General features: G+C 41.3%; 1 protein-coding gene across 1 annotated transcript; it reads left to right on the forward strand.

Annotated features, from left to right (window-relative positions):
* The first annotated feature begins 6,870 nt into the window (after positions 1-6,870).
* On the forward strand, positions 6,871-8,370 carry LOC115749881 (chaperone protein DnaJ-like). The gene has a single exon (XM_030686892.2). It carries the CDS (start codon positions 6,981-6,983, stop codon positions 7,914-7,916), a length of 936 nt encoding a protein of 311 aa, XP_030542752.1. The 5' UTR covers positions 6,871-6,980; the 3' UTR covers positions 7,917-8,370.
* The last annotated feature ends 3,715 nt before the right edge of the window (positions 8,371-12,085 follow it).

A 12,085-nucleotide genomic window follows, 5' to 3' on the forward strand; every position in this document is an offset into this window, starting at 1 on the left:
ATTTTGATTCTACGATCAAATTGATTCTCTACTTGTTTCGAAACATGACAAAGATGTCATAGAAGTCTGACTTCAATTTCATTGGATAAATCCAATCGTAACGGGAAAAGTTGTCCACAAAGATGACATAGTATTTGAAATTCTGAAAGGAATTAACTGGTGATGGACCCCATATATCACAATGAATCTTCTCTAAAGGAATAGTAGATGCAGATTCTGATAAAGGAAATGGTAATGCAAGTACTCTTGGCAACTTGACTGACTTCTACACATAGTTTGAGTTCTTGTAGTGCAAGTAAATCAATTTCGAGTCTGCAGATACTTCAATGTTTTTAAGTTGGTGTGAGCTAACCGCTGGTGCCACACATCTTCTCCTCTGACTTTATGTCTTTGAGTGAAGTAGGCCTCTGTGGTTTGTGGATCCACTCGGTAAAGTCCTCTAACTTTCCTTCCGAGCATCACTGTTGTGTTGGTACGATTGTCCTTTATATAGACCCCATTTTTATCAAAAACAAATGAGCAGGGATAATCATCTGTTAGTCTTGATACTGAAAGAAGATTTTTCTTGATTTCGGGAACAATCAACACATCATTTAGAGGTAACGAATTGATTTCGATAGGTAACACGGCATTACCAATATAGGCTATAGATAGACACGAGCCATTCCCTATCATAACTGTATCGGTCCCATTGTACTTAGAGGAGTTATGAAGAATACCCGAATCTGCAGTGATGTGAGCGGTTGCACCGAGTGTCCGGATACCACTCACTTGCCTTTAGAATCTTCAAGATGCATTGCTGCTAAGGCTGTTGGAATCTCCTCTGCTTGGTATGAGTTGTCGAATCGATACCAGCAATGAAGTGCATCATGTCCTGGACGCTTACTGATTTGACACTCCAACCGAATCGTATCTGTTATTTTCTCATCCTGCAAACGTTTGTTAAACGTTAAATTTGGGGAGGGATATGATTTGGTATCTTGATACCTTTGTGAAGAATCTGCATATGGGCGAAATCCTTGACCAGAGCTAGGAAAGTTATTGAACCGCTTATAGCGTTGATCCTCCCGATTCTGATTCAAGCTATTTGGCCCGTAGCTTTGATTTCTTCCAGGATATCCATAACCACGATTTCTACTATTAAATGGACGTCCTCTGCCATAACTATATCCTCCACGGTTACTACCTCTTTGACCTCCAAAACCAAAGTTTTCTTGAACAAGTTCTCTGTCAGATTCCACCTTCTGCTGAACTTCAGATTTCCTTTGTCCATAGTAGGCTAGATGAGGATTATGCGGCTTGAGGAATAGCTTTGTAATCTTGTTTCGAACCTCTCTAAGCGTGATATTACTTCATCATATTCTGGTTGAGGCTTCAAGCAATACATGGTAGTTCCGAAATTCTCATATTCGGATCCTAATCCCTCCAGAACGCCAAACATCTTAGTTATTTCATCAACGGGCTTCCCAATTGCATTCAATTGATCACAGATTGATTTGTATTCTACGAGATAAACAGACAATGCTCGATCTCGTTTTCGACAGGCTTGTAACCTCCCTCTTAGTTCAAATTCTCTAGCTACGGACTTACGTGTGAATCGATTAAGTAAAGTTTGCCATACCTCATATGAAGTTTCCAAACCAATGATCGGATCGAGAATATTCTCGAGATACGGCTCAACGATCCATGATGATACAAGTTGATCGGTTCTTACCCAATCTGAATAATCGGAGTTCACAACTTCAGCTTCATGACCTTCAACTTCAACCCGTAACGTTTGAGTAGGTGATGGAATTTCACCGCCGATGAATCCAAATAGTTCTTGGCTTCGCAAGAATCGTAGGAACCGTGCTTGCCAAAGGAGAAAGTTATCTTCAGCTAGCTTGATCGTGACAAAGTTGGAGATATTAACATGGATTGGAAAAGGATATTTCTGCGTTCTTGCTGCCATTCTCGTGCTCTCAGAGATGGCTCTGATACCATGTGAAGACCGAACGTAAAGAGAGAAGAAGAGAGAAGAAGAGAAGCAGAGTTTGGAGTTACTCTCTGTATTCAAGGAAAATCTTCATCCGAGAGCACACTCTCTCATTTTCTCTGTTTCTTATTTATAGTACACGACTCAACTTGAAGAACCACCAAAGGTAGTTTTACAGCTCATCTAACAAACTAACAGAACAACAATATTCAGTTAAATGTACAAAAAACAGTAACGGTTCTGCAGAGGAAGAGCTCCTTCATCTCTTTCTTTCCTGGTTGAATCAGCAGCACCATGTATGCACGCAGCTACCATAGCCGACGACTCGCTTACTTCACTTCGTCTGGTCTTTGTTGAAACAGAGTGTGCAGCACTCACAATATGATTCTTAACAATCGGCATGACTTGATTCCACTAGTAATTTTAAGCCAAGTTACAATAAGCACTTATAGTTCCTATCAATCGATAGATCACACTGTTAAGGCGCAAATACTGCTATCACCGTTATACCCTTGCTTATAACTTGATTACAATGCAACAAGAGCACTATATAGATAATTTTCAGGCGGATAGATACACGACATTATTGGAAGAAGAAAATGATGAGCAACGTAGTTTTTCTATATTTTTCCGCCCAACCCTTTTGAGCTTCTTTGATCCTCTTTTAATAAACATCTCAAATTTTTCCATTGGAGACTTTTTGGGAAGCAAAGAGCCATTGGGCGTTGATTGGAGCAATTGCCAAGGCCAGAATTGCCCATACAGTCTGCTCCCACGGCAATTGTAAGGACTTTCCAAAATGGAATCTGTTGACTCTATCAGATCCATTGCTCCCCTTAGAAATTGCCGGAGGTACTCTGACTGTCTGACACTTTCCCGGTTCTCCAATTGTGGCTTCCTCAGCCTTTTGAAAAACGGTGATCTTCAAGGGCACGTTCAACAACATCTCCAGGACTCGATACTAGCGCGATCTGAGGTTCTCTTTATCACTCGATATCAACACGTGCACATATTTATCAGTTTGTTGATGTGGTCTATGGTTGAACAGTGAGAAATGACTTGCGATTAAACATCCAATGACCTTTCTGAATATGTCCGCTTGTAAAGACTCCAAATTGGTGGAAAGATCGATCATGGTACTTCTAAGTCTTCATGAAATCCTCATTATATTAGACTTATTCACTTCTCGTTATATCAATCTTTACTGAACTCTCAAAGATCGTTGATATCATCATAGTCTTTCTTGACCACGGTCATCTGCACTTGTCATGAACATAATAGCTCTAAGGGTAGTTTTGGAATCATCAAAGCTCATAAGGATGTTTTCCAACATGCACCACTTGAGATAAGCATTAAAAATCAATTTTAAAAAAAAAATTGAGAGAGAGAGAGCATGTAGATCCAGATCTACTACAATGTCATCCTCCCAGATCACAATTACCATGGTCGGTCAAGTTCAAGCTCACAGCTACGGATACTCGAATTTTGAACTTGTGTACACATGGTCCATCGAGCTCAAGCTCTAAATCATGGCTGCCATGGTAATGGAAAACTTCCTGGTGAGTCACCTGTTGCAAGAAAATGCAACTTTTCAAGTTCTAAATTTGGAGATGAACCTACTCAAAGTTGATGGGAGTCATCCTAATGTTAGAAACACGAACTTTTAATAAAATCCCTGAAACATGTTCAAGATATCTTAATTTCGCGTGCTGATAGTAATTTTCTATGCGTAAGATAATAGTGCTACTTGTTTCATTTCATTGAGGTAAATGATAAAAATAGCTTAATCTCACGTGCTTATAGTAATTTTATTGGCATCACTTGATTGGTAAGCATATAAGACGTATCTAAATTGACTCTTATTTTTTGCTTACTAAAATCTTGCGGCTCACGCTCAATTATTTTTTAATTCGAAATACCTGAAATTTTCATTATATACAAATATGACACATAAATTATTTGTATAGTTTTTCCTATGATTTTTTAAAATTTAACTATTTTTGGTCGAATTTAAATATTATTTTGAATAATAGTTTTTTACTTTTGATTATATGTAATCAGGCATGCCTAAAAACTTTTGATTATATGTAACCAGGCATGCCTACAATAGGTTATGAGTTGAGTGAATCAATAGATACATCAAATCATCAATTTGCTAGTAAATTAATAAATTCTCTTGTAATTCAGTATATCGAATACTGAATTTTTTGAAATACTTTATTGATAGATACTGAATTTTTTTAAAATACTGAATTCTCTTATAATTCAGTACATCAAAGCATGCCGTTATTAAGCATTTCAAATACTTTTTTTTTAATTTATTAGAGAATATTTTACTGTATTCTTAAATTTTGTTATAACTATTAACATTACCTATGTAAAAGTATCTCGCCAATTGTAAGAAAATAGACAAATCTTAAATATGATTTTTTTTGTCTGAATCGTAAATATAGTTAAGGAGTCTCATTTCGTCATTCTCTTGTAACATCTTATCTATTGTTTGTCCTTCGTATCTAAAAAGCTCGCTTTCTTGGTGATTTTTTATTTTTTAAATTCATTATTACAAAATATTTGTCAAGTGTCCTTGTTTACTATATTAAAGAATTTATCTTTTTTCCCTACTATTGTTTATTGGCGAGATCCTTTTACGTGGAGTATGTCGGACGATTGAAATATCAAGGAATACACTTAGATTTACTTCATGAATGGTATAAATTTTTCCATTCCAGAATAATAAGATTTCACTGGCATTTGTAAAAAAGGAATTGTTATTTGATGTAATGTTTTGATAGTATGTTTGAAAGTTTCATGTTCGAGGATTAATTTTGATTTTATTTTGGAAAATCTTCAAAGAATGTTTTTCTTTTTTGCTTCATCTAATCATCCCATTACATGTGTCTGTTTTCTTCTTTTTCTTTTTGTCTCCTAAAAGCCATCTCCTTATCGGCAAGAAAAAAGTAAAGGACACGACGAGCATAAATACCCTCTTTAACTTTTATTAGGATAAGCTGAATATCTTTCATTAAGGAAATTGATAGTAGATACATAACAAAAATTAAAATTTATAAATAAGTGATTGTGTTAAAAAATTGTCTATGCCAATTTTTTTTTCCTTAGATTCCACTTGACAATTTAACCATAAATTTGTTTGAGAAAGTTGAATAGAACTAGGTTTTTTAGCCAATGAGGCGTTGGCTGAGTTGGTGAGATTCCTAGGCCTTAGATAGTTAAATTGATGAGATCCTAAGTTCGAATCTCATCGGCCGCGTCTAGGGGGACTTAACCGGCGGCATTAGCGCTTATACCCCCACCATCTCGAGGAAACACTAACAATGAAAAAAAAAAATAGTGCCTTTACTATACATTACATACCTATAATAACCAAAAACTAAACATGTGAAGTTCTTGATTATGGTAACTGGGTACTAAATAAATAAAAAAATATAAGAAAAATGAAATTAAATAAATTTAGGGTTACCACATTAAGGGCCCGTTTGGTTCAGCATTGGGAAGGGGCTTTAGGGCTCTAAAGTCCCTTAACCAAATGTAAATAGCATTTGGTTTGTTTTTCTGCTAAACTTTGGGGAAATGTAATTGTATTTTCAAAGGCCTCTACATGCCTTTAGCCCAAAGTAGCTCCGGAGATACTTTGAAAAGTTGCATTTCTAAAATGCAACTATACTTTTTTTATTTTTTATTTTCTTCTTTATTTTATTTTTTATTTTCTTTTCTTCCTTCTTCTTCCTTCGCCCGCTTCCTCCTTTCTCTGCCAAGTACAAACCTCGGTGACAACGGTTGCCTAACGATCGGCCATGACACGTAGGCGGATGAGCTCCAGGCTTGACGACGCAAGCCTCGGTCTCGCAAGATCCGGCTCGGCTTCGAGCGAGTGAGGCAAGCCTCAGCATCGTCGGCCTCTAGGGAAGCCAAGCTCGGGCGAGCTTGGCCTCAAGCAAGCGAGGCTCGCCTCGCCAAATACAACGAGGTTGGGACGAGGCAGAGCCTGGCTCGCGGCGGCGAGAAGAAATTAAATAAGGAAGGAAGAAAGAAAGAGAAATTTTTTTAAAGAAAGTAATTAAAAATAAAATAATTTAAAAATCGAATTATTTACAAATGACATTTTTTACCAAACAACATTTACGTCAAAATTACTTTCAGTGTGTTTTTAAAATACACTTTACCGGACATTTTTTACATCTCGAAAATTCCCTTTGACCCAAAGGTATTTGCATTTTCATAATGACATTTTTCCAAAGCTGAACCAAATAGACTCTAAATTGCAATTTAATGATCAAGGGTAATTGTGCCTTTTTGGTGAAGATTGGATGGATTTAGTCATATAGGGGGTGGAAATAGCGTCGTCTTGTTTTTAAATGGGCAACACAATCCTTATTCCCGATTGAAGAAAATTTTCTCAAATCGTACCAATAATTCATGGGTTAGAATTTATGTCACATTGGTGTGGTTACGGCTTACAGACCGAGAAAGAATTTATGTCACATTGGTGTAGTTACAGCTTACAAGATTGGGCATCATTCACATTTAATTTTGGTTAAGTTTTCATGTGGGCAATACCTATAACTGATAACCATCGATCAAATATTGGGCCAGAAGAAAATATTTCATATATTTGTCACTCACCAGTCACCACTCAGTTCCAATTCCGATAACTTTTGGAGTTTGACAATTTTGGAAGGCATTGTAATCTGAAGTAAGCAGCAGAAAATCCAACCCTCCCCGCGTGATGCCGCTGTGCTAAGTTAGACTTGAAATGACGAGATTACCCATTCCACTCAATGCATAGCGCCCCCCAAAACGCGCGAGATTGAGGGAAACCACCAGACCCAATTCCGTCCACTCGACGTTACCCACGATTACATTCAGGACATTCCGTTGTCGTCTGAAGTCTCAAGTCAAAAACACACGGGAATCAACTGTTGCGAAAATCTTTTTAACTCGACGACTTCGTCAATCTTTTTCATTTCTGTCATTTTCCCGAGAAAATATGCAGAACCCCAACAGGACAGAGGCCGAGCGCCTCCTGGGTGTCGCCGAGAAGCTCCTCCTATCTCGCGATCTCAGCGGGTCGAAGGACTTCGCCGTCCTGGCCCAGGAGACCGAGCCCCTCCTCGAGGGGTCCGACCAGATCTTGGCCATCGTCGAGGTCCTCCTCGCCACCGAGAAGCGCGTCAACAACCACCACGACTGGTACGCCATCCTCCAAATCGGTCCCAGATCCGACGAGCACGATCTCATCAAGCGCCAGTACCGCCGCCTCGCCCTCCTCCTCCACCCGGACAAGAACAAGTACCCCTACGCCGATCAGGCCTTCCGCTTCGTCGCCGGCGCCTGGGCCGTCCTCTCCGATCCCGGTAAGAAATCCCTCTACGACAAGGAGTTCAATTTGTTCTCCAAGGTCGATTTGTCGGCAGCAGCGGCCGCTGCAGCGGGGGCGAAATTGCCCGTGCGGAGGAGCGGCCAGCTGAACAGGAGCTTCGGCCAGCAGGAGCCGGTGGGTGGCAGCGGAAGCGGGCATGGCAAGGGGAGCGAGAAACCGGCGGGAGCTGCGGCGAGGACGACGAGCTTCTGGACCGCATGCCCGTACTGCTACGTGGTGTACGAGTACCCTGCCGTGTACGAGGAGTGTTGCTTGAGGTGCCAGAGCTGTGACAGGGCGTTCCACGCGGTGGCGATCGGGGCGCCACCACCTGTCGTGCCTGGGAAGGAGGCGTACCACTGCTGCTGGGCGGTGTTCCCTTTAGGGTTCACGGTCGGGAAGTTCGAGGGCGGAGATAAGGTCGGACCCATTGAGGGCGGGCTGCCTAATTGGTTCCCGCAGCAGTCGGCAGATAAGAATGCCGGGGTGGCTCCGCAGCAGCAGCCAGCTGCCGCTCCGGCGCCGAAGAAGAAGAGGGGGAGGCCGCGGAAGAACCCGTTGTAATGCGGAGTGCGGCAAATGTGGGTATCCCGCTGAAGTATAAGCAGAGTAATTTTGCAATGCTTCCGATGGCCGGTTGAATCTCGGAGTACAGTAAGAGATCATCAGTTTCAAAAGATGGTTTTTTTTTCTTTTTGCGAGGAAATTGCAATGCTTCCGAGGAGCGTTTGATCAGATGTTCTGAGCATAGATTGAGGTAATGGCGTCGAGAGAAACATCAAGCAGGTTAAATTGTTGTTGTTGTTGTTTGCTAGTTGTCTTCTCTTCTTGTTTGTAGAATATTTAGGCATGTTTATGTACACTATCCTGCACTGCTGTCGGATAATGTAAACATTGTAGCTTAAGAACTTGATCGATGTTCTTGAGAAGTAAGTACGACCTCTTTGGTCATTTTGGTTAAATCCTCTCGTGTACAATCACAATCATCTTGGGTTTTGAAGTTCGCTGATTGCTATGTCGTTTGCAGACTTGCCAGTCGTAGGTAGGACTTGGTTACTGTACTGTTTTCTGCTTTAGCGAGGTTGATAGCTTGGTTATTTTTGAGAGCTTAAGAGCCATGCTCCACTCCTGCAACCTCTGGTTGATCACTTCCCCAACGTAATCTTCATTTCTTATGCCTCTGCCCCGTGTTCTCCGAATCTCTCTCTCTCTCTTCGATAGAGGCGCGCGCAGCAAGCCGGATGCTATGAGTTAATTCCGTCACATTGGCAATTTGCAAGTGCAGGCGCTTTGGCAGCGTGGTTTTGCTGGAGTTGCCCTGAAGGGATTGGACGCAGGGAAAAATCAAAGCTTGGTTTAAGGGAAGAACCTTGGCGATGGGCACAAATGCAGGAGTACCGGTTCGGATGCCCTTTGTGTTCCTTGCAATAGATAGACGGGGAAAGAAGAAGATAAGATGTACGCTCTATGGATTTCTCGAAGCTTTTGAATTTTCCGCTGATACTTTGCCCTTAAAATGTGTTGCCGACAAGACCTACGTCCAACCTGCGCACTCCGCACGTTCTTTGGATTCGTCATTGTTCAGTGATGCGTCAAGACAAGTGCTCCAGAAGCAGAGGCTTTTTGACGTCATACGATTGATATGGCAGGCAACTAGATATTCAACTTGTCTTCCAGTAGATGGTTTCTTCAGTGGTAGCCTTCCTTGTCTGATCTACGAGCGGGAAAAGTTGCTGCATTAATCGCTTCTTTGATGTCACTCTGTTCTCTTGCGATTTCCATTGGATTGGAAGTTTTGTAAAAGGTTCATGGTCCAGTGGAACCGGTCGAGTTCAGAGTTCACATCTTCACAAAACAAAACTAGGACACCTAAGTGCAAGACTTACCAACCGAATCAACAAAATCAACAAGAGCCAAGATTTAGCAACTTCATTCAACCACACATGCTTCTGAACCTCAGAAAAACAGAGAAGACAGAAGCTTTGTGAATGGGTGTGCGGCTGACCGCGCAAAGCAGCCAGACAAGAGATTACCTTTGTCGAGCAAGTGGTGTGCGGCTGGTCTTTCGCATGAGCGAACTAAAGAGTACGAGCGAGTGAACTGAGCGAAGGGGTGAGAGAGGGAACTCTGAAGCGAAGGCGCGAGTGGCGGGCTCTGTTTGTGCGGACTGAGCGTCTTCGCTCGATGAAGCTGAGAGGCGAGAGGAAAGCTTCGAGCGAGAGGGAAAGAGCGAGGTGTGAGAGCTGAGAGACGACAGGGAAAAAGGTGGAGCGTCGAGCGAGAGGCTATTAAGGTTTGCCAATCAGAGGAGAGAGGAGAGGAAAAAGGAGATGTGAGCGTCATGAGGCGAGCAAGGAAAGATCGAAAGAGGAGTAATGTGTGAGATTTTAGATTATGATGTTTACATAATAATAATAATAATAATAATTAGCCTAGGCAGTCCGGTTCACGAAAATCGGATAGGCATCTCGGGAACTAGGTCAAACCGAACAGTTCGATCCAGTCCGAGCAATTCTCAATTCGATCGGTCCATCTTGCTCACTTCTACCCCTAGTTGTGATTGTTTAGGGCTCGGCAACAGACGGGACCGGTTAGTCCGGACCCGTTAGTCTAGTCCGGACCAGAAATTGAGAATCGGTATCTTCGGTTCGATTCTTGGTTCTTAGTTAGGACCGGATCGGATTGAGAACTGGTCATCCCTAATCACAATAATTCAATTTGATGCCATAAACTTGCACAGTGCAAAAGGTGCCATCGGCATGTTTCACTTGAAGCTAATCTCTAAAGAGAACTCGAAGTACCCATACAAGATGGTGATCGGTACATAGAAATGTTCACTTATGACCGAATAAAAGGACCTTTTCTATTTGAGGTGAGATTTTGAGATTTTACAAACACCCTTACTCAATGAATTGATGTTCTCATTATTGTTGACGCGGACAACGCAACAACTCTCCCCATATTTGATATGCGGTCCAATCATTCCTACCCTTATTCATTGCCTTAGAAACTTGCTAAGAGCCGCACCTTATTTGTGCCCTCTCGCCCTCTAATTGCTCCCCACCCTTATGGATCAGGTACGTGTCTAGTCCATCCAGAAAAGCACACATCCGCTTAGGGTGTTATCCGCCAATATATAATAAGTAACAACGTTACCGATTTCTCGTCAGTTAAATTTCAAATGTATGTACTCCAAGTAATCCCATAGTATGGTCACCATTTTAGATATGTCTCTTATTTATGAATCACTCGGTAGGATATTTTCCATTTGATATGGAACTTTGAAATTCCCGATAGTGAAGAGAAGTTGCCTGTTGAATACAAAATAAGCATCTTTTCAAATGGCTACTACATACAATGGCTAGTGCTTTAAAAGACAAGCGGCACCAAAAGAGAAGCAAAGCAGGAGGTGGGCTAAAGCGGTGAAGCTGCTATCTCGTCTTTGCGAGCGAGGATTGACAACCCTCGCTCGGGCACACATGACGGTGATCAGCCCTCGCGGTGAGCAAGCGAGGCAAGCACACCCTTGGTTAGTTGTGGTCCCAGTGTCCCACTGCTAATCGTCGATGAGCGAGGGTCAACCGGCCCTCGCGAACACCACCGAAGGGTCGATCGACCCTCGCTCAGGCGGTGAACGGTGGCACTACCACACCGTGACCACCAGCTGCGATCGCTGCTGGTAGCGGCAGGATGGTCATCGGTAGGGGTGCAAACGGGCCAAGCCTAGAGGGATTTTTCGGCCTGATCAGAGCAGAAGGGACTTGACTTTTCTGGGCCTAGTTTGTTGGCCTAGTTTGGAAAAAGGAAGAAGGCCCCGACCTAAATTACTCGGTTCCGTCTGAGCTGCTTCGGTCTGTAGCTTGTAATTCTTTGCGAACATATTCTTTGTTGTCGGATTGCAAAACCATACGTGCAATTATCAAATAACTATCATAAATTTCCTTAAACTTCATAAATTTCATTCAAATAAACGAAATTCGTACATCTTGAATTTTACATAACAAGACTTTTATTGGTGGTTACTTTTTTATAGCTAGGTTTTATAGATAATAAATGACTAACCTTTTAATTTTATTTTAGTTTTCTAATTTTAGATATGCTTTCTATTTTCTAAAACATATTTCGGGCTGTGCTTGGCCAGTTTGGGGCGGAGCATCTTAGACCTGAAAACCCGAACCGACTCGATCTCGAATTAGAATTTAACAATCCAACCTAAGGCGTTGCTTGGTCTTGCTCGGATCCAAAAATTCAAGTTGATCCAAATATTTGAAACTCAATTGTAACTTTTTTTTCGTAAATCATAAGATTTCGGGTCCACCATCCACCTACCTAATTCTTCTTGGGTAAATAGTAAATAATAATTAAGGCATGCATATTGTAACCATAGATGCATACTTCACTCATCAAGCCTACGGATTTCGATCCCTTAGGATATACTTAAACTCAATTTATTTCACGAAAAATGAATATTTTGAAAATAGTTTTCTCTAAAAACGATCGCTTATACTGATTGAAATAATTAGTTAATGATTTTTCTTTGTTTCGGATCTATAACAATTTATGTCTAAATACTTTCGTGAATGATGAAAATACTTTTCGTTTATTTCTCTACTTTCTTTCTTACAAAATAATATTATTCATAACTAAAAAGGCCTCTAAAAGAGTTTATGGGATTGCGGCAAAGACGCCCGCGAGAGTGGAAAGGGACAAAAGCAATGGCCATGATCATCTCC

Source organism: Rhodamnia argentea, chromosome 2, assembly GCF_020921035.1.
Source record: "Rhodamnia argentea isolate NSW1041297 chromosome 2, ASM2092103v1, whole genome shotgun sequence".
In the NCBI taxonomy this organism is placed as follows: domain Eukaryota; kingdom Viridiplantae; phylum Streptophyta; class Magnoliopsida; order Myrtales; family Myrtaceae; genus Rhodamnia; species Rhodamnia argentea.